The following is a 24,863-nucleotide window of genomic DNA, read 5'->3' as shown; positions in this document are numbered from 1 at the left end:
GCTATCCACTCCGCTCTCCACGCCTCTCCGCCAGCCGCCCTGCTATCCACTTCGCTCTCCACGCCTCTCCGCCAGCCGCCCTGCTATCCACTCCGCTCTCCACGCCTCTCCGCCAGCCGCCCTGCTATCCACTCCGCTCTCCACGCCTCTCCGCCAGCCGCCCTGCTATCCACTCCGCTCTCCGCTCTCCACGCCTCTCCGCCAGCCGCCCTGCTATCCACTCCGCTCTCCACGCCTCTCCGCCAGCCGCCCTGCTATCCACTCCGCTCTCCACGCCTCTCCGCCAGCCGCCCTGCTATCCACTCCTCTCTCCACGCCGCTCCGCCAGCCGCCCTGCTATCCACTCCGCTCTCCACGCCTCTCCGCCAGCCGCCTTGCTATCCACTCCGCTCTCCGCGCCTCTCCGCCAGCCGCCCTGCTATCCACTCCGCTCTCCGCGCCTCTCCGCCAGCCGCCCTGCTATCCACTCCGCTCTCCACGCCTCTCCGCCAGCCGCCCTGCTATCCACTCCTCTCTCCACGCCTCTCCGCCAGCCGCCCTGCTATCCACTCCGCTCTCCACGCCTCTCCGCCAGCCGCCCTGCTATCCACTCCGCTCTCCACGCCTCTCCGCCAGCCGCCCTGCTATCCACTCCGCTCTCCACACCTCTCCGCCAGCCGCCCTGCTATCCACTCCGCTCTCCACGCCTCTCCGCCAGCCGCCCTGCTATCCACTCCGCTCTCCACGCCTCTCCGCCAGCCGCCCTGCTATCCACTCCGCTCTCCACGCCTCTCCGCCAGCCGCCCTGCTATCCACTCCGCTCTCCACGCCTCTCTGCCAGCCACCCTGCTATCCTCTCCGCTCTCCACGCCTCTCCGCCAGCCGCCCTGCTATCCACTCCGCTCTCCACGCCTCTCCGCCAGCCGCCCTGCTATCCACTCCGCTCTCCACGCCTCTCCGCCAGCCGCCCTGCTATCCACTCCGCTCTCCACGCCTCTCCGCCAGCCGCCCTGCTATCCACTCCTCTCTCCACGCCTCTCCGCCAGCCGCCCTGCTATCCTCTCCGCTCTCCACGCCTCTCCGCCAGCCGCCCTGCTATCCACTCCGCTCTCCACGCCTCTCCACCAGCCGCCCTGCTATCCACTCCGCTCTCCACCCCTCTCCGCCAGCCACCCTGCTATCCACTCCGCTCTCCACGCCTCTCCGCCAGCCGCCCTGCTATCCACTCCGCTCTCCACGCCTCTCCGCCAGCCGCCCTGCTATCCACTCCGCTCTCCGCTCTCCATGCCTCTCCGCCAGCCGCCCTGCTATCCACTCCGCTCTCCACACCTCTCCGCCAGCCGCCCTGCTATCCACTCGCTCTCCACGCCTCTCCGCCAGCCGCCCTGCTATCCACTCCGCTCTCCACGCCTCTCCGCCAGCCGCCCTGCTATCCACTCCGCTCTCCACGCCTCTCCGCCAGCCGCCCTGCTATCCGCTCCGCTCTCCACGCCTCTCCGCCAGCCGCCCTGCTATCCGCTCCGCTCTCCACGCCTCTCCGCCAGCCGCCCTGCTATCCGCTCCTCTCTCCACGCCTCTCCGCCAGCCACCCTGCCATCCACTCCGCTCTCCACGCCTCTCCGCCAGCCGCCCTGCTATCCTCTCCGCTCTCCACACCTCTCCGCCAGCCGCCCTGCTATCCACTCCGCTCTCCACGCCTCTCCGCCAGCCGCCCTGCTATCCACTCCGCTCTCCACGCCTCTCCGCCAGCCGCCCTGCTATCCACTCCGCTCTCCACGCCTCTCCGCGAGCCGCCCTGCTATCCGCTCCGCTCTCCACGCCTCTCCGCCAGCCGCCCTGCTATCCACTCCGCTCTCCACGCCTCTCCGCCAGCCGCCCTGCTATCCACTCCGCTCTCCACGCCTCTCCGCCAGCCGCCCTGCTATCCGCTCCGCTCTCCACGCCTCTCCGCCAGCCGCCCTGCTATCCACTCCGCTCTCCACGCCTCTCCGTCAGCCACCCAGCTATCCACTCCTCTCTCCACACCTCTCCGCCAGCCGCCCTGCTATCCACTCCGCTCTCCACGCCTCTCCGCCAGCCGCCCTGCTATCCGCTCCTCTCTCCACGCCTCTCCGCCAGCCGCCCTGCTATCCGCTCCGCTCTCCACGCCTCTCCGCCAGCCGCCCTGCTATCCACTCCGCTCTCCACGCCTCTCCGCCAGCCACCCTGCTATCCAATCCGCTCTCCACGCCTCTCCGCCAGCCGCCCTGCTATCCGCTCCGCTCTCCACGCCTCTCCGCCAGCCGCCCTGCTATCCACTCCGCTCTCCACGCCGCTCCGCCAGCCGCCCTGCTATCCACTCCTCTCTCCACGCCGCTCCGCCAGCCGCCCTGCTATCCACTCCGCTCTCCACGCCTCTCCGCCAGCCGCCCTGCTATCCACTCCGCTCTCCACGCCTCTCCGCCAGCCGCCCTGCTATCCACTCCGCTCTCCACGCCTCTCCGCCAGCCGCCCTGCTATCCACTCCGCTCTCCACGCCTCTCCACCAGCCGCCCTGCTATCCACTCCGCTCTCCACGCCTCTCCGCCAGCCGCCCTGCTATCCACTCCGCTCTCCACGCCTCTCCACCAGCCGCCCTGCCATCCACTCCGCTCTCCACGCCTCTCCGCCAGCCGCCCTGCTATCCACTCCTCTCTCCACGCCTCTCCGTCAGCCGCCCTGCTATCCACTCCGCTCTCCACGCCTCTCCGCCAGCCGCCCTGCTATCCACTCCGCTCTCCACGCCTCTCCGCCAGCCGCCCTGCTATCCACTCCTCTCTCCACGCCTCTCCGCCAGCCGCCCTGCTATCCACTCCGCTCTCCACGCCTCTCCGCCAGCCGCCCTGCTATCCACTCCGCTCTCCACGCCTCTCCGCCAGCCGCCCTGCTATCCACTCCGCTCTCCACGCCTCTCTGCCAGCCATCCTGCTATCCACTCCGCTCTCCACGCCTCTCCGCCAGCCACCCTGCTATCCACTCCGCTCTCCACGCCTCTCCGCCAGCCGCCCTGCTATCCACTCCGCTCTCCGCGCCTCTCCGCCAGCCGCCCTGCTATCCGCTCCGCTCTCCACGCCTCTCCGCCAGCCGCCCTGCTATCCACTCCGCTCTCCACGCCTCTCCGCCAGCCGCCCTGCTATCCACTCCGCTCTCCACGCCTCTCCGCCAGCCGCCCTGCTATCCGCTCCGCTCTCCACGCCTCTCCACCAGCCGCCCTGCTATCCACTCCGCTCTCCACGCCTCTCCGCCAGCCACCCTGCTATCCACTCCGCTCTCCACGCCTCTCCGCCAGCCACCCTGCTATCCTCTCCGCTCTCCGCGCCTCTCCGCCAGCCGCCCTGCTATCCGCTCCGCTCTCCACGCCTCTCCGCCAGCCGCCCTGCTATCCGCTCCGCTCTCCACGCCTCTCCACCAGCCGCCCTGCTACCCACTCCGCTCTCCACGCCTCTCCGCCAGCCGCCCTGCTATCCACTCCGCTCTCCGCGCCTCTCCGCCAGCCGCCCTGCTATCCGCTCCGCTCTCCACGCCTCTCCGCCAGCCGCCCTGCTATCCACTCCGCTCTCCACGCCTCTCCGCCAGCCTCCCTGCTATCCACTCCGCTCTCCGCTCTCCACGCCTCTCCGCCAGCCACCCTGCTATCCACTCCGCTCTCCACGCCTCTCCGCCAGCCGCCCTGCTATCCACTCCGCTCTCCACGCCTCTCCGCCAGCCTCCCTGCTATCCACTCCTCTCTCCACGCCTCTCCGCCAGCCGCCCTGCTATCCACTCCGCTCTCCACGCCTCTCCGCCAGCCACCCTGCTATCCACTCCGCTCTCCGCGCCTCTCCGCCAGCCGCCCTGCTATCCAATCCGCTCTCCACGCCTCTCCGCCAGCCGCCCTGCTATCCAATCCGCTCTCCACGCCTCTCCGCCAGCCGCCCTGCTATCCACTCCGCTCTCCACACCTCTCCGCCAGCCGCCCTGCTATCCACTCCGCTCTCCACGCCTCTCCGCCAGCCGCCCTGCTATCCACTCCGCTCTCCACGCCTCTCCGCCAGCCGCCCTGCTATCCACTCCGCTCTCCACGCCTCTCCGCCAGCCTCCCTGCTATCCACTCCGCTCTCCACGCCTCTCCGCCAGCCACCCTGCTATCCACTCCGCTCTCCACGTCTCTCCGCCAGCCGCTCTGCTATCCACTCCGCTCTCCACGCCTCTCCGCCAGCCACCCTGCTATCCACTCCGCTCTCCACACCTCTCCGCCAGCCGCCCTGCTATCCACTCCGCTCTCCACGCCTCTCCGCCAGCCGCCCTGCTATCCACTCCGCTCTCCACGCCTCTCCGCCAGCCGCCCTGCTATCCACTCCGCTCTCCACGCCTCTCCGCCAGCCGCCCTGCTATCCACTCCGCTCTCCACGCCTCTCCGCCAGCCGCCCTGCTATCCACTCCGCTCTCCACGCCTCTCCGCCAGCCGCCCTGCTATCCACTCCGCTCTCCACGCCTCTCCGCCAGCCGCCCTGCTATCCACTCCGCTCTCCACGCCTCTCCGCCAGCCGCCCTGCTATCCACTTCGCTCTCCACGCCTCTCCGCCAGCCGCCCTGCTATCCACTCGCTCTCCACGCCTCTCCGCCAGCCGCCCTGCTATCCACTCCGCTCTCCACGCCTCTCCGCCAGCCGCCCTGCTATCCACTCCGCTCTCCACGCCTCTCCGCCAGCCTCCCTGCTATCCACTCCGCTCTCCGCGCCTCTCCGCCAGCCGCCCTGCTATCCACTCCGCTCTCCACGCCTCTCCGCCAGCCGCCCTGCTATCCACTCCGCTCTCCGCGCCTCTCCGCCAGCCGCCCTGCTATCCACTCCGCTCTCCGCGCCTCTCCGCCAGCCGCCCTGCTATCCACTCCGCTCTCCACGCCTCTCCGCCAGCCGCCCTGCTATCCACTCCTCTCTCCACGCCTCTCCGCCAGCCGCCCTGCTATCCGCTCCGCTCTCCACGCCTCTCCGCCAGCCGCCCTGCTATCCACTCCGCTCTCCACGCCTCTCCGCCAGCCGCCCTGCTACCCACTCCGCTCTCCACGCCTCTCCGCCAGCCTCCCTGCTATCCACTCCGCTCTCCGCTCTCCACGCCTCTCCGCCAGTCACCCTGCTATCCACTCCGCTCTCCACGCCTCTCCGCCAGCCGCCCTGCTATCCACTCCGCTCTCCACGCCTCTCCGCCAGCCGCCCTGCTATCCACTCGCTCTCCACGCCTCTCCGCCAGCCGCCCTGCTATCCACTCCGCTCTCCACGCCTCTCCGCCAGCCTCCCTGCTATCCACTCCGCTCTCCGCGCCTCTCCGCCAGCCGCCCTGCTATCCACTCCGCTCTCCACGCCTCTCCGCCAGCCGCCCTGCTATCCACTCCGCTCTCCGCGCCTCTCCGCCAGCCGCCCTGCTATCCACTCCGCTCTCCGCGCCTCTCCGCCAGCCGCCCTGCTATCCACTCCGCTCTCCACGCCTCTCCGCCAGCCGCCCTGCTATCCACTCCTCTCTCCACGCCTCTCCGCCAGCCGCCCTGCTATCTGCTCCGCTCTCCACGCCTCTCCGCCAGCCGCCCTGCTATCCACTCCGCTCTCCACGCCTCTCCGCCAGCCGCCCTGCTACCCACTCCGCTCTCCACGCCTCTCCGCCAGCCTCCCTGCTATCCACTCCGCTCTCCGCTCTCCACGCCTCTCCGCCAGTCACCCTGCTATCCACTCCGCTCTCCACGCCTCTCCGCCAGCCGCCCTGCTATCCACTCCGCTCTCCACGCCTCTCCGCCAGCCGCCCTGCTATCCACTCGCTCTCCACACCTCTCCGCCAGCCGCCCTGCTATCCACTCCGCTCTCCGCTCTCCACGCCTCTCCGCCAGCCGCCCTGCTATCCACTCCGCTCTCCACGCCTCTCCGCCAGCCGCCCTGCTATCCTCTCCGCTCTCCACGCCTCTCCGCCAGCCGCCCTGCTATCCACTCCGCTCTCCACGCCTCTCCGCCAGCCGCCCTGCTATCCACTCCGCTCTCCACGCCTCTCCGCCAGCCGCCCTGCTATCCGCTCGCTCTCCACGCCTCTCCGCCAGCCGCCCTGCTATCCACTCCGCTCTCCGCGCCTCTCCGCCAGCCGCCCTGCTATCCACTCCGCTCTCCACGCCGCTCCGCCAGCCGCCCTGCTATCCACTCCGCTCTCCACGCCTCTCCGCCAGCCGCCCTGCTATCCACTCCGCTCTCCGCGCCTCTCCGCCAGCCGCCCTGCTATCCACTCCGCTCTCCGCGCCTCTCCGCCAGCCGCCCTGCTATCCACTCCGCTCTCCACGCCTCTCCGCCAGCCGCCCTGCTATCCACTCCGCTCTCCACGCCTCTCCGCCAGCCGCCCTGCTATCCACTCCGCTCTCCACGCCTCTCCGCCAGCCGCCCTGCTATCCACTCCGCTCTCCACGCCGCTCCGCCAGCCGCCCTGCTATCCACTCCGCTCTCCACGCCTCTCCGCCAGCCGCCCTGCTATCCACTCCGCTCTCCACGCCTCTCCGCCAGCCGCCCTGCTATCCACTCCGCTCTCCGCGCCTCTCCGCCAGCCGCCCTGCTATCCACTCCGCTCTCCACGCCTCTCCGCCAGCCGCCCTGCTATCCACTCCGCTCTCCACGCCTCTCCGCCAGCCGCCCTGCTATCCACTCCGCTCTCCACGCCTCTCCGCCAGCCACCCTGCTATCCACTCCGCTCTCCACGCCTCTCCGCCAGCCGCCCTGCTATCCACTCCGCTCTCCGCGCCTCTCCGCCAGCCGCCCTGCTATCCACTCCGCTCTCCGCGCCTCTCCGCCAGCCGCCCTGCTATCCACTCCGCTCTCCACGCCTCTCCGCCAGCCGCCCTGCTATCCACTCCGCTCTCCACGCCTCTCCGCCAGCCGCCCTGCTATCCACTCCGCTCTCCACGCCTCTCCGCCAGCCGCCCTGCTATCCACTCCGCTCTCCACGCCTCTCCGCCAGCCGCCCTGCTATCCACTCCGCTCTCCACGCCTCTCCGCCAGCCGCCCTGCTATCCACTCCGCCAGCCCTGCTATCCACTCCGCTCTCCACGCCTCTCCGCCAGCCGCCCTGCTATCCACTCCGCTCTCCACGCCTCTCCACCAGCCGCCCTGCTATCCACTCCGCTCTCCACGCCTCTCTGCCAGCCGCCCTGCTATCCACTCCGCTCTCCACGCCTCTCCACCAGCCGCCCTGCTATCCACTCCGCTCTCCACGCCTCTCTGCCAGCCGCCCTGCTATCCACTCGCTCTCCACGCCTCTCCGCCAGCCGCCCTGCTATCCACTCCGCTCTCCACGCCTCTCCGCCAGCCGCCCTGCTATCCTCTCCGCTCTCCACGCCTCTCTGCCAGCCGCCCTGCTATCCTCTCTGCTCTCCGCTCTCCACGCCTCTCCGCCAGACACCCTGCTATCCACTCCACTCTCCGCTCTCCACGCCTCTCCGCCAGCCACCCTGCTATCCACTCCGCTCTCCACGCCTCTCCGCCAGCCGCCCTGCTATCCCCTCCGCTCTCCACGCCTCTCCGCCAGCCGCCCTGCTATCCACTCCGCTCTCCACGCCGCTCCGCCAGCCGCCCTGCTATCCACTCCGCTCTCCACGCCTCTCCGCCAGCCGCCCTGCTATCCACTCCGCTCTCCACGCCTCTCCGCCAGCCACCCTGCTATCCACTCCGCTCTCCACGCCTCTCCGCCAGCCGCCCTGCTATCCACTCCGCTCTCCGCGCCTCTCCGCCAGCCGCCCTGCTACCCACTCCGCTCTCCACGCCTCTCCGCCAGCCGCCCTGCTATCCACTCCGCTCTCCACGCCTCTCCGCCAGCCGCCCTGCTATCCACTCCGCTCTCCACGCCTCTCCGCCAGCCGCCCTGCTATCCTCTCCGCTCTCCACGCCTCTCCGCCAGCCACCCTGCCATCCACTCCGCTCTCCACACCTCTCCGCCACCCGCCCTGCTATCCACTCCGCTCTCCGCTCTCCACGCCTCTCCGCCAGCCGCCCTGCTATCCACTCCGCTCTCCGCGCCTCTCCGCCAGCCGCCCTGCTATCCACTCCGCTCTCCACGCCTCTCCGTCAGCCACCCTGCTATCCACTCCGCTCTCCACGCCTCTCCGCCAGCCGCCCTGCTATCCTCTCCGCTCTCCACACCTCTCCGCCAGCCGCCCTGCTATCCACTCCGCTCTCCACGCCTCTCCGCCAGCCGCCCTGCTATCCACTCCGCTCTCCACGCCTCTCCGCCAGCCGCCCTGCTATCCACTCCGCTCTCCACGCCTCTCCGCGAGCCGCCCTGCTATCCGCTCCGCTCTCCACGCCTCTCCGCCAGCCGCCCTGCTATCCACTCCGCTCTCCACGCCTCTCCGCCAGCCGCCCTGCTATCCACTCCGCTCTCCACGCCTCTCCGCCAGCCGCCCTGCTATCCGCTCCGCTCTCCACGCCTCTCCGCCAGCCGCCCTGCTATCCACTCCGCTCTCCACGCCTCTCCGTCAGCCACCCAGCTATCCACTCCTCTCTCCACACCTCTCCGCCAGCCGCCCTGCTATCCACTCCGCTCTCCACGCCTCTCCGCCAGCCGCCCTGCTATCCGCTCCTCTCTCCACGCCTCTCCGCCAGCCGCCCTGCTATCCGCTCCGCTCTCCACGCCTCTCCGCCAGCCGCCCTGCTATCCACTCCGCTCTCCACGCCTCTCCGCCAGCCACCCTGCTATCCAATCCGCTCTCCACGCCTCTCCGCCAGCCGCCCTGCTATCCGCTCCGCTCTCCACGCCTCTCCGCCAGCCGCCCTGCTATCCACTCCGCTCTCCACGCCGCTCCGCCAGCCGCCCTGCTATCCACTCCTCTCTCCACGCCGCTCCGCCAGCCGCCCTGCTATCCACTCCGCTCTCCACGCCTCTCCGCCAGCCGCCCTGCTATCCACTCCGCTCTCCACGCCTCTCCACCAGCCGCCCTGCTATCCACTCCGCTCTCCACGCCTCTCCGCCAGCCGCCCTGCTATCCACTCCGCTCTCCACGCCTCTCCACCAGCCGCCCTGCTATCCACTCCGCTCTCCACGCCTCTCCGCCAGCCGCCCTGCTATCCACTCCGCTCTCCACGCCTCTCCACCAGCCGCCCTGCCATCCACTCCGCTCTCCACGCCTCTCCGCCAGCCGCCCTGCTATCCACTCGCTCTCCACGCCTCTCCGCCAGCCGCCCTGCTATCCACTCGCTCTCCACGCCTCTCCGCCAGCCGCCCTGCTATCCTCTCCGCTCTCCACGCCTCTCCGCCAGCCGCCCTGCTATCCTCTCCGCTCTCCACGCCTCTCCGCCAGCCGCCCTGCTATCCACTCCGCTCTCCGCGCCTCTCCGCCAGCCGCCCTGCTATCCACTCCGCTCTCCACGCCTCTCTGCCAGCCGCCCTGCTATCCACTCCGCTCTCCACGCCGCTCCGCCAGCCGCCCTGCTATCCACTCCGCTCTCCACGCCGCTCCGCCAGCCGCCCTGCTATCCACTCCGCTCTCCACGCCTCTCCGCCAGCCGCCCTGCTATCCACTCCGCTCTCCACGCCTCTCTGCCAGCCGCCCTGCTATCCACTCCGCTCTCCACGCCGCTCCGCCAGCCGCCCTGCTATCCACTCCGCTCTCCACGCCGCTCCGCCAGCCGCCCTGCTATCCACTCCGCTCTCCACGCCTCTCCGCCAGCCGCCCTGCTATCCACTCCTCTCTCCACGCCTCTCCGCCAGCCGCCCTGCTATCCACTCCGCTCTCCACGCCTCTCCGCCAGCCGCCCTGCTATCCACTCCGCTCTCCACGCCTCTCCGCCAGCCACCCTGCTATCCAATCCGCTCTCCACGCCTCTCCGCCAGCCGCCCTGCTATCCACTCCTCTCTCCACGCCTCTCCGCCAGCCGCCCTGCTATCCACTTCGCTCTCCACGCCTCTCCGCCAGCCGCCCTGCTATCCACTCCGCTCTCCACGCCTCTCCGCCAGCCGCCCTGCTATCCACTCCGCTCTCCACGCCTCTCCGCCAGCCGCCCTGCTATCCACTCCGCTCTCCGCTCTCCACGCCTCTCCGCCAGCCGCCCTGCTATCCACTCCGCTCTCCACGCCTCTCCGCCAGCCGCCCTGCTATCCACTCCGCTCTCCACGCCTCTCCGCCAGCCGCCCTGCTATCCACTCCTCTCTCCACGCCGCTCCGCCAGCCGCCCTGCAATCCACTCCGCTCTCCACGCCTCTCCGCCAGCCGCCTTGCTATCCACTCCGCTCTCCGCGCCTCTCCGCCAGCCGCCCTGCTATCCACTCCGCTCTCCGCGCCTCTCCGCCAGCCGCCCTGCTATCCACTCCGCTCTCCACGCCTCTCCGCCAGCCGCCCTGCTATCCACTCCTCTCTCCACGCCTCTCCGCCAGCCGCCCTGCTATCCACTCCGCTCTCCACGCCTCTCCGCCAGCCGCCCTGCTATCCACTCCGCTCTCCACGCCTCTCCGCCAGCCGCCCTGCTATCCACTCCGCTCTCCACACCTCTCCGCCAGCCGCCCTGCTATCCACTCCGCTCTCCACGCCTCTCCGCCAGCCGCCCTGCTATCCACTCCGCTCTCCACGCCTCTCCGCCAGCCGCCCTGCTATCCACTCCGCTCTCCACGCCTCTCCGCCAGCCGCCCTGCTATCCACTCCGCTCTCCACGCCTCTCTGCCAGCCACCCTGCTATCCTCTCCGCTCTCCACGCCTCTCCGCCAGCCGCCCTGCTATCCACTCCGCTCTCCACGCCTCTCCGCCAGCCGCCCTGCTATCCACTCCGCTCTCCACGCCTCTCCGCCAGCCGCCCTGCTATCCACTCCGCTCTCCACGCCTCTCCGCCAGCCGCCCTGCTATCCACTCCTCTCTCCACGCCTCTCCGCCAGCCGCCCTGCTATCCTCTCCGCTCTCCACGCCTCTCCGCCAGCCGCCCTGCTATCCACTCCGCTCTCCACGCCTCTCCACCAGCCGCCCTGCTATCCACTCCGCTCTCCACCCCTCTCCGCCAGCCACCCTGCTATCCACTCCGCTCTCCACGCCTCTCCGCCAGCCGCCCTGCTATCCACTCCGCTCTCCACGCCTCTCCGCCAGCCGCCCTGCTATCCACTCCGCTCTCCGCTCTCCATGCCTCTCCGCCAGCCGCCCTGCTATCCACTCCGCTCTCCACACCTCTCCGCCAGCCGCCCTGCTATCCACTCGCTCTCCACGCCTCTCCGCCAGCCGCCCTGCTATCCACTCCGCTCTCCACGCCTCTCCGCCAGCCGCCCTGCTATCCACTCCGCTCTCCACGCCTCTCCGCCAGCCGCCCTGCTATCCGCTCCGCTCTCCACGCCTCTCCGCCAGCCGCCCTGCTATCCGCTCCGCTCTCCACGCCTCTCCGCCAGCCGCCCTGCTATCCGCTCCTCTCTCCACGCCTCTCCGCCAGCCACCCTGCCATCCACTCCGCTCTCCACGCCTCTCCGCCAGCCGCCCTGCTATCCTCTCCGCTCTCCACACCTCTCCGCCAGCCGCCCTGCTATCCACTCCGCTCTCCACGCCTCTCCGCCAGCCGCCCTGCTATCCACTCCGCTCTCCACGCCTCTCCGCCAGCCGCCCTGCTATCCACTCCGCTCTCCACGCCTCTCCGCGAGCCGCCCTGCTATCCGCTCCGCTCTCCACGCCTCTCCGCCAGCCGCCCTGCTATCCACTCCGCTCTCCACGCCTCTCCGCCAGCCGCCCTGCTATCCACTCCGCTCTCCACGCCTCTCCGCCAGCCGCCCTGCTATCCGCTCCGCTCTCCACGCCTCTCCGCCAGCCGCCCTGCTATCCACTCCGCTCTCCACGCCTCTCCGTCAGCCACCCAGCTATCCACTCCTCTCTCCACACCTCTCCGCCAGCCGCCCTGCTATCCACTCCGCTCTCCACGCCTCTCCGCCAGCCGCCCTGCTATCCGCTCCTCTCTCCACGCCTCTCCGCCAGCCGCCCTGCTATCCACTCCGCTCTCCACGCCTCTCCGCCAGCCGCCCTGCTATCCACTCCGCTCTCCACGCCTCTCCGCCAGCCACCCTGCTATCCAATCCGCTCTCCACGCCTCTCCGCCAGCCGCCCTGCTATCCACTCCGCTCTCCACGCCTCTCCGCCAGCCGCCCTGCTATCCACTCCGCTCTCCACGCCGCTCCGCCAGCCGCCCTGCTATCCACTCCTCTCTCCACGCCGCTCCGCCAGCCGCCCTGCTATCCACTCCGCTCTCCACGCCTCTCCGCCAGCCGCCCTGCTATCCACTCCGCTCTCCACGCCTCTCCACCAGCCGCCCTGCTATCCACTCCGCTCTCCACGCCTCTCCGCCAGCCGCCCTGCTATCCACTCCGCTCTCCACGCCTCTCCACCAGCCGCCCTGCTATCCACTCCGCTCTCCACGCCTCTCCGCCAGCCGCCCTGCTATCCACTCCGCTCTCCACGCCTCTCCACCAGCCGCCCTGCCATCCACTCCGCTCTCCACGCCTCTCCGCCAGCCGCCCTGCTATCCACTCCTCTCTCCACGCCTCTCCGTCAGCCGCCCTGCTATCCACTCCGCTCTCCACGCCTCTCCGCCAGCCGCCCTGCTATCCACTCCGCTCTCCACGCCTCTCCGCCAGCCGCCCTGCTATCCACTCCTCTCTCCACGCCTCTCCGCCAGCCGCCCTGCTATCCACTCCGCTCTCCACGCCTCTCCGCCAGCCGCCCTGCTATCCACTCCGCTCTCCACGCCTCTCCGCCAGCCGCCCTGCTATCCACTCCGCTCTCCACGCCTCTCTGCCAGCCATCCTGCTATCCACTCCGCTCTCCACGCCTCTCCGCCAGCCACCCTGCTATCCACTCCGCTCTCCACGCCTCTCCGCCAGCCGCCCTGCTATCCACTCCGCTCTCCGCGCCTCTCCGCCAGCCGCCCTGCTATCCGCTCCGCTCTCCACGCCTCTCCGCCAGCCGCCCTGCTATCCACTCCGCTCTCCACGCCTCTCCGCCAGCCGCCCTGCTATCCACTCCGCTCTCCACGCCTCTCCGCCAGCCGCCCTGCTATCCGCTCCGCTCTCCACGCCTCTCCACCAGCCGCCCTGCTATCCGCTCCGCTCTCCACGCCTCTCCGCCAGCCACCCTGCTATCCACTCCGCTCTCCACGCCTCTCCGCCAGCCACCCTGCTATCCTCTCCGCTCTCCGCGCCTCTCCGCCAGCCGCCCTGCTATCCGCTCCGCTCTCCACGCCTCTCCGCCAGCCGCCCTGCTATCCGCTCCGCTCTCCACGCCTCTCCACCAGCCGCCCTGCTACCCACTCCGCTCTCCACGCCTCTCCGCCAGCCGCCCTGCTATCCACTCCGCTCTCCGCGCCTCTCCGCCAGCCGCCCTGCTATCCGCTCCGCTCTCCACGCCTCTCCGCCAGCCGCCCTGCTATCCACTCCGCTCTCCACGCCTCTCCGCCAGCCTCCCTGCTATCCACTCCGCTCTCCGCTCTCCACGCCTCTCCGCCAGCCACCCTGCTATCCACTCCGCTCTCCACGCCTCTCCGCCAGCCGCCCTGCTATCCACTCCGCTCTCCACGCCTCTCCGCCAGCCTCCCTGCTATCCACTCCTCTCTCCACGCCTCTCCGCCAGCCGCCCTGCTATCCACTCCGCTCTCCACGCCTCTCCGCCAGCCACCCTGCTATCCACTCCGCTCTCCGCGCCTCTCCGCCAGCCGCCCTGCTATCCAATCCGCTCTCCACGCCTCTCCGCCAGCCGCCCTGCTATCCAATCCGCTCTCCACGCCTCTCCGCCAGCCGCCCTGCTATCCACTCCGCTCTCCACACCTCTCCGCCAGCCGCCCTGCTATCCACTCCGCTCTCCACGCCTCTCCGCCAGCCGCCCTGCTATCCACTCCGCTCTCCACGCCTCTCCGCCAGCCGCCCTGCTATCCACTCCGCTCTCCACGCCTCTCCGCCAGCCTCCCTGCTATCCACTCCGCTCTCCACGCCTCTCCGCCAGCCGCCCTGCTATCCACTCCGCTCTCCACGTCCTCTCCGCCAGCCGCCCTGCTATCCACTCCGCTCTCCACGCCTCTCCGCCAGCCGCCCTGCTATCCACTCCGCTCTCCACGCCTCTCCGCCAGCCGCCCTGCTATCCACTCCGCTCTCCACGCCTCTCCGCCAGCCGCCCTGCTATCCACTCCGCTCTCCACGCCTCTCCGCCAGCCGCCCTGCTATCCACTCCGCTCTCCACGCCTCTCCGCCAGCCGCCCTGCTATCCACTCCGCTCTCCACGCCTCTCCGCCAGCCGCCCTGCTATCCACTCCGCTCTCCACGCCTCTCCGCCAGCCGCCCTGCTATCCACTCCGCTCTCCACGCCTCTCCGCCAGCCGCCCTGCTATCCACTCCGCTCTCCACGCCTCTCCGCCAGCCGCCCTGCTATCCACTTCGCTCTCCACGCCTCTCCGCCAGCCGCCCTGCTATCCACTCGCTCTCCACGCCTCTCCGCCAGCCGCCCTGCTATCCACTCCGCTCTCCACGCCTCTCCGCCAACCGCCCTGCTATCCACTCCGCTCTCCACGCCTCTCCGCCAGCCTCCCTGCTATCCACTCCGCTCTCCGCGCCTCTCCGCCAGCCGCCCTGCTATCCACTCCGCTCTCCACGCCTCTCCGCCAGCCGCCCTGCTATCCACTCCGCTCTCCGCGCCTCTCCGCCAGCCGCCCTGCTATCCACTCCGCTCTCCACGCCTCTCTGCCAGCCATCCTGCTATCCACTTCGCTCTCCACGCCTCTCCGCCAGCCGCCCTGCTATCCACTCCGCTCTCCACGCCTCTCCGCCAGCCGCCCTGCTATCCACTCCGCTCTCCACGCCTCTCCGCCAGCCGCCCTGCTATCCACTCCGCTCTCCACGCCTCTCCACCAGCCGCCCTGCTATCCACTCCGCTCTCCACGCCTCTCCGCCAGCCGCCCTGCTATCCACTCCGCTCTCCACGCCTCTCCACCAGCCGCCCTGCTATCCACTCCGCTCTCCACCCCTCTCCGCCAGCCACCCTGCTATCCACTCCGCTCTCCACGCCTCTCCGCCAGCCGCCCTGCTACCCACTCCGCTCTCCACGCCTCTCCGCCAGCCTCCCTGCTATCCACTCCGCTCTCCGCTCTCCACGCCTCTCCGCCAGTCACCCTGCTATCCACTCCGCTCTCCACGCCTCTCCGCCAGCCGCCCTGCTATCCACTCCGCTCTCCACGCCTCTCCGCCAGCCGCCCTGCTATCCACTCGCTCTCCACGCCTCTCCGCCAGCCGCCCTGCTATCCACTCCGCTCTCCACGCCTCTCCGCCAACCGCCCTGCTATCCACTCCGCTCTCCACGCCTCTCCGCCAGCCTCCCTGCTATCCACTCCGCTCTCCGCGCCTCTCCGCCAGCCGCCCTGCTATCCACTCCGCTCTCCACGCCTCTCCGCCAGCCGCCCTGCTATCCACTCCGCTCTCCGCGCCTCTCCGCCAGCCGCCCTGCTATCCACTCCGCTCTCCGCGCCTCTCCGCCAGCCGCCCTGCTATCCACTCCGCTCTCCACGCCTCTCCGCCAGCCGCCCTGCTATCCACTCCTCTCTCCACGCCTCTCCGCCAGCCGCCCTGCTATCCGCTCCGCTCTCCACGCCTCTCCGCCAGCCGCCCTGCTATCCACTCCGCTCTCCACGCCTCTCCGCCAGCCGCCCTGCTATCCACTCCGCTCTCCACGCCTCTCCGCCAGCCTCCCTGCTATCCACTCCGCTCTCCGCTCTCCACGCCTCTCCGCCAGTCACCCTGCTATCCACTCCGCTCTCCACGCCTCTCCGCCAGCCGCCCTGCTATCCACTCCGCTCTCCACGCCTCTCCGCCAGCCGCCCTGCTATCCACTCGCTCTCCACACCTCTCCGCCAGCCGCCCTGCTATCCACTCCGCTCTCCGCTCTCCACGCCTCTCCGCCAGCCGCCCTGCTATCCACTCCGCTCTCCACGCCTCTCCGCCAGCCGCCCTGCTATCCTCTCCGCTCTCCACGCCTCTCCGCCAGCCGCCCTGCTATCCACTCCGCTCTCCACGCCTCTCCGCCAGCCGCCCTGCTATCCACTCCGCTCTCCACGCCTCTCCGCCAGCCGCCCTGCTATCCGCTCGCTCTCCACGCCTCTCCGCCAGCCGCCCTGCTATCCACTCCGCTCTCCGCGCCTCTCCGCCAGCCGCCCTGCTATCCACTCCGCTCTCCACGCCGCTCCGCCAGCCGCCCTGCTATCCACTCCGCTCTCCACGCCTCTCCGCCAGCCGCCCTGCTATCCACTCCGCTCTCCGCGCCTCTCCGCCAGCCGCCCTGCTATCCACTCCGCTCTCCACGCCTCTCCGCCAGCCGCCCTGCTATCCACTCCGCTCTCCACGCCTCTCCGCCAGCCGCCCTGCTATCCACTCCGCTCTCCACGCCTCTCCGCCAGCCGCCCTGCTATCCACTCCGCTCTCCACGCCTCTCCGCCAGCCACCCTGCTATCCACTCCGCTCTCCACGCCGCTCCGCCAGCCGCCCTGCTATCCACTCCGCTCTCCACGCCTCTCCGCCAGCCGCCCTGCTATCCACTCCGCTCTCCGCGCCTCTCCGCCAGCCGCCCTGCTATCCACTCCGCTCTCCGCGCCTCTCCGCCAGCCGCCCTGCTATCCACTCCGCTCTCCACGCCTCTCCGCCAGCCGCCCTGCTATCCACTCCGCTCTCCACGCCTCTCCGCCAGCCGCCCTGCTATCCACTCCGCTCTCCACGCCTCTCCGCCAGCCGCCCTGCTATCCACTCCGCTCTCCACGCCTCTCCGCCAGCCGCCCTGCTATCCACTTCGCTCTCCACGCCTCTCCGCCAGCCGCCCTGCTATCCACTCGCTCTCCACGCCTCTCCGCCAGCCGCCCTGCTATCCACTCCGCTCTCCACGCCTCTCCGCCAACCGCCCTGCTATCCACTCCGCTCTCCACGCCTCTCCGCCAGCCTCCCTGCTATCCACTCCGCTCTCCGCGCCTCTCCGCCAGCCGCCCTGCTATCCACTCCGCTCTCCACGCCTCTCCGCCAGCCGCCCTGCTATCCACTCCGCTCTCCGCGCCTCTCCGCCAGCCGCCCTGCTATCCACTCCTCTCTCCACGCCTCTCCGCCAGCCGCCCTGCTATCCGCTCCGCTCTCCACGCCTCTCCGCCAGCCGCCCTGCTATCCACTCCGCTCTCCACGCCTCTCCGCCAGCCGCCCTGCTATCCACTCCTCTCTCCACGCCTCTCCGCCAGCCGCCCTGCTATCCGCTCCGCTCTCCACGCCTCTCCGCCAGCCGCCCTGCTATCCACTCCGCTCTCCACGCCTCTCCGCCAGCCGCCCTGCTACCCACTCCGCTCTCCACGCCTCTCCGCCAGCCTCCCTGCTATCCACTCCGCTCTCCGCTCTCCACGCCTCTCCGCCAGTCACCCTGCTATCCACTCCGCTCTCCACGCCTCTCCGCCAGCCGCCCTGCTATCCACTCCGCTCTCCACGCCTCTCCGCCAGCCGCCCTGCTATCCACTCGCTCTCCACGCCTCTCCGCCAGCCGCCCTGCTATCCACTCCGCTCTCCACGCCTCTCCGCCAACCGCCCTGCTATCCACTCCGCTCTCCACGCCTCTCCGCCAGCCTCCCTGCTATCCACTCCGCTCTCCGCGCCTCTCCGCCAGCCGCCCTGCTATCCACTCCGCTCTCCACGCCTCTCCGCCAGCCGCCCTGCTATCCACTCCGCTCTCCACGCCTCTCCGCCAGCCGCCCTGCTATCCACTCCGCTCTCCGCGCCTCTCCGCCAGCCGCCCTGCTATCCACTCCGCTCTCCACGCCTCTCCGCCAGCCGCCCTGCTATCCACTCCTCTCTCCACGCCTCTCCGCCAGCCGCCCTGCTATCCGCTCCGCTCTCCACGCCTCTCCGCCAGCCGCCCTGCTATCCACTCCGCTCTCCACGCCTCTCCGCCAGCCGCCCTGCTACCCACTCCGCTCTCCACGCCTCTCCGCCAGCCTCCCTGCTATCCACTCCGCTCTCCGCTCTCCACGCCTCTCCGCCAGTCACCCTGCTATCCACTCCGCTCTCCACGCCTCTCCGCCAGCCGCCCTGCTATCCACTCCGCTCTCCACGCCTCTCCGCCAGCCGCCCTGCTATCCACTCGCTCTCCACACCTCTCCGCCAGCCGCCCTGCTATCCACTCCGCTCTCCGCTCTCCACGCCTCTCCGCCAGCCGCCCTGCTATCCACTCCGCTCTCCACGCCTCTCCGCCAGCCGCCCTGCTATCCTCTCCGCTCTCCACGCCTCTCCGCCAGCCGCCCTGCTATCCACTCCGCTCTCCACGCCTCTCCGCCAGCCGCCCTGCTATCCACTCCGCTCTCCACGCCTCTCCGCCAGCCGCCCTGCTATCCGCTCGCTCTCCACGCCTCTCCGCCAGCCGCCCTGCTATCCACTCCGCTCTCCACGCCTCTCCGCCAGCCGCCCTGCTATCCACTCCGCTCTCCACGCCGCTCCGCCAGCCGCCCTGCTATCCACTCCGCTCTCCACGCCTCTCCGCCAGCCGCCCTGCTATCCACTCCGCTCTCCGCGCCTCTCCGCCAGCCGCCCTGCTATCCACTCCGCTCTCCGCGCCTCTCCGCCAGCCGCCCTGCTATCCACTCCGCTCTCCACGCCTCTCCGCCAGCCGCCCTGCTATCCACTCCGCTCTCCACGCCTCTCCGCCAGCCGCCCTGCTATCCACTCCGCTCTCCACGCCTCTCCGCCAGCCACCCTGCTATCCACTCCGCTCTCCACGCCGCTCCGCCAGCCGCCCTGCTATCCACTCCGCTCTCCACGCCTCTCCGCCAGCCGCCCTGCTATCCACTCCGCTCTCCGCGCCTCTCCGCCAGCCGCCCTGCTATCCACTCCGCTCTCCGCGCCTCTCCGCCAGCCGCCCTGCTATCCACTCCGCTCTCCACGCCTCTCCGCCAGCCGCCCTGCTATCCACTCCGCTCTCCACGCCTCTCCGCCAGCCGCCCTGCTATCCACTCCGCTCTCCACGCCTCTCCGCCAGCCACCCTGCTATCCACTCCGCTCTCCACGCCTCTCCGCCAGCCGCCCTGCTATCCACTCCGCTCTCCGCGCCTCTCCGCCAGCCGCCCTGCTATCCACTCCGCTCTCCGCGCCTCTCCGCCAGCCGCCCTGCTATCCACTCCGCTCTCCACGCCTCTCCGCCAGCCGCCCTGCTATCCACTCCGCTCTCCACGCCTCTCCGCCAGCCGCCCTGCTATCCACTCCGCTCTCCACGCCTCTCCGCCAGCCGCCCTGCTATCCACTCCGCTCTCCACGCCTCTCCGCCAGCCGCCCTGCTATCCACTCCGCTCTCCACGCCTCACCGCCAGCCGCCCTGCTATCCACTCCGCTCTCCGCTCTCCACGCCTCTCCGCCAGCCGCCCTGCTATCCACTCCGCTCTCCACGCCTCTCCACCAGCCGCCCTGCTATCCACTCCGCTCTCCACGCCTCTCTGCCAGCCGCCCTGCTATCCACTCCGCTCTCCACGCCTCTCCACCAGCCGCCCTGCTATCCACTCCGCTCTCCACGCCTCTCTGCCAGCCGCCCTGCTATCCACTCGCTCTCCACGCCTCTCCGCCAGCCGCCCTGCTATCCACTCCGCTCTCCACGCCTCTCCGCCAGCCGCCCTGCTATCCTCTCCGCTCTCCACGCCTCTCTGCCAGCCGCCCTGCTATCCTCTCTGCTCTCCGCTCTCCACGCCTCTCCGCCAGACACCCTGCTATCCACTCCACTCTCCGCTCTCCACGCCTCTCCGCCAGCCACCCTGCTATCCACTCCGCTCTCCACGCCTCTCCGCCAGCCGCCCTGCTATCCCCTCCGCTCTCCACGCCTCTCCGCCAGCCGCCCTGCTATCCACTCCGCTCTCCACGCCGCTCCGCCAGCCGCCCTGCTATCCACTCCGCTCTCCACGCCTCTCCGCCAGCCGCCCTGCTATCCACTCCGCTCTCCACGCCTCTCCGCCAGCCACCCTGCTATCCACTCCGCTCTCCACGCCTCTCCGCCAGCCGCCCTGCTATCCACTCCGCTCTCCGCGCCTCTCCGCCAGCCGCCCTGCTACCCACTCCGCTCTCCACGCCTCTCCGCCAGCCGCCCTGCTATCCACTCCGCTCTCCACGCCTCTCCGCCAGCCGCCCTGCTATCCACTCCGCTCTCCACGCCTCTCCGCCAGCCGCCCTGCTATCCTCTCCGCTCTCCACGCCTCTCCGCCAGCCACCCTGCCATCCACTCCGCTCTCCACACCTCTCCGCCACCCGCCCTGCTATCCACTCCGCTCTCCGCTCTCCACGCCTCTCCGCCAGCCGCCCTGCTATCCACTCCGCTCTCCGCGCCTCTCCGCCAGCCGCCCTGCTATCCACTCCGCTCTCCACGCCTCTCCGTCAGCCACCCTGCTATCCACTCCGCTCTCCACGCCTCTCCGCCAGCCGCCCTGCTATCCACTCCGCTCTCCACGCCTCTCCGCCAGCCACCCTGCTATCCACTCCGCTCTCCACGCCTCTCCGCCAGCCGCCCTGCTATCCGCTCTCTGCGCTAGCCAATTGCCACGTCAGCTATCCGCTCCACTCCGCTCTCCATTCTCCACGCCTCTCCGCCAGCTGTCCTGCTGTCTGCTCCTCTCCGCCAGCCGCCCAGCTATCCGCACCGCTCACTGTCCTGCTGTCCACTGACCAACTTGTCTTCAGGCCCCCCCAACTTAACACAGCTCTCTGACTTTTAGCTGGTAATAGGGGGAGCCTCAGTGCTGGGGCACCACTAGCCCAAAGTAGGTCTAATGCTCACACTTAGGTGCTAGTGATTTCAGCTCTGCAGTATAAAACAAGACTCCTAATGGAGCCAAAAGTAGTTTTGTTATTACACCATGGAAGAAGAGAAGGAATTAAAGTAATGTTTAGAGCCCTCAAAAGGGCCCACACTCCCCAGCACATATACCCTCCCCCAGCCTGTCTCAATTCACTGGGTTTTGGAACCCACGTCCCTTGCCTAGCGAGTGCTCTTTAGTTGAGGGCAAGTCCCTCCGTCATAAAATGCCAAGTACAGTTCTACTGTCCTTGATTCACATAACCAGGATAACAATGCTTTATTACTCCTGCCCCAGTAACAGAGAGACTGGGGATCCCACAGCAGCCAAAGTGACCATTTGGGCAAGCAGTCCATCATGCTAGGCAGGGTGGGTGTGCCCATGCAAACGAGAGTGCCCATGCAAACAAGTTTCAGAGTAACAGCCGTGTTAGTCTGTATCCGCAAAAAGAACCGGAGTACTTGTGGCACCTTAGAGACTAACCAATTTATTTGAGCATAAGCTTTCGTGAGCTACAGCTCACTTCATCGGATGCATACTGTGGAAAGTGTAGAAGATCTTTTTATACACACAAAGCATGAAAAAATACCTCCTCCCACCCCACTCTCGTGCTGGTAATAGCTTATCTAAAGTGATCACTCTCCTTACAATGTGTATGATAATCAAGTTGGGCCATTTCCAGCACAAATCCAGGTTTTCTCACCCCCCCACATACAAACCCACTCTCCTGCTGGTAACCATCCCACCATCAACCTCAGCCTGGTCCAGTCCACACAAGAGATCCACTTCCTGGACACTACAGTGCTAATAAACGATGGTCTCATAAACACCACCCTATACCGGAAACCTACTGACCGCTATTCCTACCTACATGCCTCCAGCTTTCACCCTGACCACACCACACGATCCATCGTCTACAGCCAAGCTCTGCGATACAACCGCATTTGCTCCAACCCCTCAGACAGAGACAAACACCTACAAGATCTCTATCAAGCATTCTTACAACTACAATATCCACCTGTGGAAGTGAAGAAACAGATAGACAGAGCCAGAAGAGTACCCAGAAGTCACCTACTACAGGAAAGGCTTAACAAAGAAAATAACAGAACGCCACTAGCCGTCACCTTCAGCCCCCAACTAAAACCCCTCCAACGCATTATTAAGGATCTACAACCTATCCTGAAGGATGACCCAACACTCTCACAAATCTTGGGAGACAGGCCAGTCCTTGCCTACAGACAGCCCCCCAACCTGAAGCAAATACTCACCAGCAACCACATACCACACAACAGAACCACTAACCCAGGAACCTATCCTTGCAACAAAGCCCGTTGCCAACTGGGCCCACATATCTATTCAGGGGACACCATCACAGGGCCTAATCACATCAGCCACACTATCAGAGGCTCGTTCACCTGCACATCTACCAATGTGATATATGCCATCATGTGCCAGCAACGCCCCTCTGCCATGTACATTGGTCAAACTGGACAGTCTCTACGTAAAAGAATAAATGGACACAAATCAGACATCAAGAATTATAACATTCATAAACCAGTCGGAGAACACTTCAATCTCTCTGGTCACGCAATCACAGACATGAAAGTTGTGATATTACAACAAAAAAACTTCAAATCCAGATTCCAGCGAGAAACTGTTGAATTGGAATTCATTTGCAAATTGGATACAATTAACTTAGGCTTGAATAGAGACTGGGAGTGGCTAAGCCATTATGCAAGGTAACTTATTTCCCCTTGTTTTTTCCTACCCCCCTCCCCCTCAGACGTTCTTGTTAAACCCTGGATTTGTGCTGGAAATGGCCCACCTTGATTATCATACACATTGTAAGGAGAGTGGTCACTTTAGATAAGCTATTACCAGCAGGAGAGTGGGTTTGTGTGTGTGTGGGGGCGGGGGGGGGGGGTGAGAAAACCTGGATTTGTGCTGGAAATGGCCCAACTTGATTATCATACACCTTGTAAGGAGAGTGATCACTTTAGATAAGCTATTACCAGCAGGAGAGTGGGGTGGGAGGAGGTATTTTTTCATGCTTTGTGTGTATATAATAAGATCTTCTATACTTTCCACAGTATGCATCCGATGAAGTGAGCTGTAGCTCACGAAAGCTTATGCTCAAATAAAGTGGTGAGTCTCTAAGGTGCTACATGCAAACAAGATCAGCCCCTGAAGTCCTTTTCCACAGCTCACCACCAGATGTCAGGGTAAAGCTCATTCTGACTGCTTACATAAATATATAACTTAACACTTCTCTTTTATTCCTTTGTTATTAAGATTTTTTTACATGTATTTATTCTATATAGACTTGTACAATTACGTAATTTGACTAAATTTAGAATTGTACTAACAGCAAAAGTGAGGATAATGCATGAGTATATATAAAAATTGATTTTTCTCATATATATATATATACTATTACTCTGTTACTAAGCTTTGTTGCATGTATTTAATTTATTTAGACTTGTACTACTGTAGTGGTTGTGTACAATTATTTAATCAACTTGATTTAGATTTGTGCTAATTGCACACAAAATATATTTTAAAGTAAAAATAAGGAAGAAGCATGAGATTTATATTTATTGGTTTGTTTTGAATGATTCCAGTAAGGATACATTAAAAAAAGTACCAAAAAAAAATCTTGTTTTCCCCCCCAAAATGGCTGAATGGTGGTATAAGTGCACATGTGACCAAACCTGCAACCTAGGGGTCCTGGAAAAAGTAGACAGGACTTCCAGAGCCATATGGCCATCTCATTGGACAAGAAGGAGAGCATGCAGGCTAACACTGGAGTCTGATTGGTGGATTATAATAGCTGGGGGGGGGGCATGGAAACCTGTCAGAACTATAGGAGGAGGAAAGGTGTAGAGTATCACTAGTGACACAGAGCTGGGCATTGGAGCTGGTTGGGAATTTGCCACTGGATCATGAGTCCATCAGAAAATGCCGATTTGTTGAAGTCGAACTGTTCCGTGGGAATGTGTCAATTGCAACAAAACTTTTGCAGGAAGCAGACGGGTCCCTTGCCGGCGCATGCACTTCTGGGCTCTGCGGAAGCCTGCCTGGCAGTCGGCTGGGGAGTCCGGGCTTCCGGGGTTCCCAGTGCCGGCCGGCCCGGCAGGTGGGCTGCTGGGGAACCAGGTCTCTGAGAGCTTTCAGGCTCACTGACATGTTCTGTGGAACTGGGAGTCCACTGTGGAACACGGACAGACAGACACATGCACAGACAGAGTGACGGACTAACGGACAGTTGGACATACTGACCCAGCATACAGACAAACATACCACCTGGGCACACAGTTTGATCTATTGAGGCAATAGCCCCTGGTAAGGGCGACCTGGCCAGGGCCGGGTGGGAGGGGCTGGCAGGGAGGGGAGCAGGTGGGCGCTACCCTCGCTGGTCCCTCATGCCTTCCCTCGCCCCAGGACGCAGACCCCTCTGAAGTTTACCGGCCGGAGGCAGGGGCTGAGCATGGCAAGCTGAAAACAGACTACAGGAATTACACGGTGAGCTCCCGCCGCCCTGTCGTCTGCCACTGGATATCTGGGACCTACCTCACGGGCAGGGGTGTCAGTCCCCCGTGTCTAGGCAGAGACGGGTCTCGGTGCTAGGCCCTCAGGCTGGAGCCGATCTGCTCTGGCCAGCAGGCTGGCGACCCGGTGACTGCAGGAACTGCACTCCCTGCTGGGGCTAGGAGGGGCCAAGAGAGAGGCCAGGGCTGGAATAGTCCCCTATGGCCAGCGCTCCCGCCCCACTCCCCACAGCGCCCTCTGCTGGGAGAGACCGGGACTGGAATAGCCGGGAGTCCCCTATGGCCAGCGCTCCCGCCCCACTCCCCATAGCACCCCCTGCTGGGAGAGACCGGGACTGGAATAGCCGGGAGTCCCCTATGGCCAGCGCTCCCGTCCCACTCCCCACAGCGCCCTCTGCTGGGAGAGACCGGGACTGGAATCGCTGGGAGCACCTCCCACAGCCAGCGCTCCCGTCCCACTCCCCACAGCACCCCCTGCTGGGAGAGACCGGGACTGGAATAGCCGGGCAGTCCCCTATGGCCAGCGCTCCCGTCCC

The 24,863-nt window shown here is 66.7% G+C and overlaps 1 protein-coding gene across 3 annotated transcripts in view; it reads left to right on the top strand.

Moving 5' to 3' along the window:
* The window catches only part of MIOX (myo-inositol oxygenase), a 44,954-nt gene that overhangs the window by 12,495 nt on the left and 7,596 nt on the right, over positions 1-24,863 (top strand). For all 3 annotated transcript variants that reach the window (XM_037889474.2, XM_043521527.1, XM_037889475.2), the window contains exon 2: positions 24,221-24,301. In XM_037889474.2, coding sequence (XP_037745402.1) covers positions 24,221-24,301 — 81 coding nt within the window. The remainder of the gene's footprint in view (positions 1-24,220; positions 24,302-24,863) is intronic.

Source organism: Chelonia mydas, chromosome 1 (assembly GCF_015237465.2).
Source record: "Chelonia mydas isolate rCheMyd1 chromosome 1, rCheMyd1.pri.v2, whole genome shotgun sequence".
Lineage (NCBI taxonomy): Eukaryota > Metazoa > Chordata > Testudines > Cheloniidae > Chelonia > Chelonia mydas.
The sequence above is the reverse complement of the archived record's forward strand: the minus strand, read 5'-3'. Positions and strand labels throughout refer to the sequence as shown.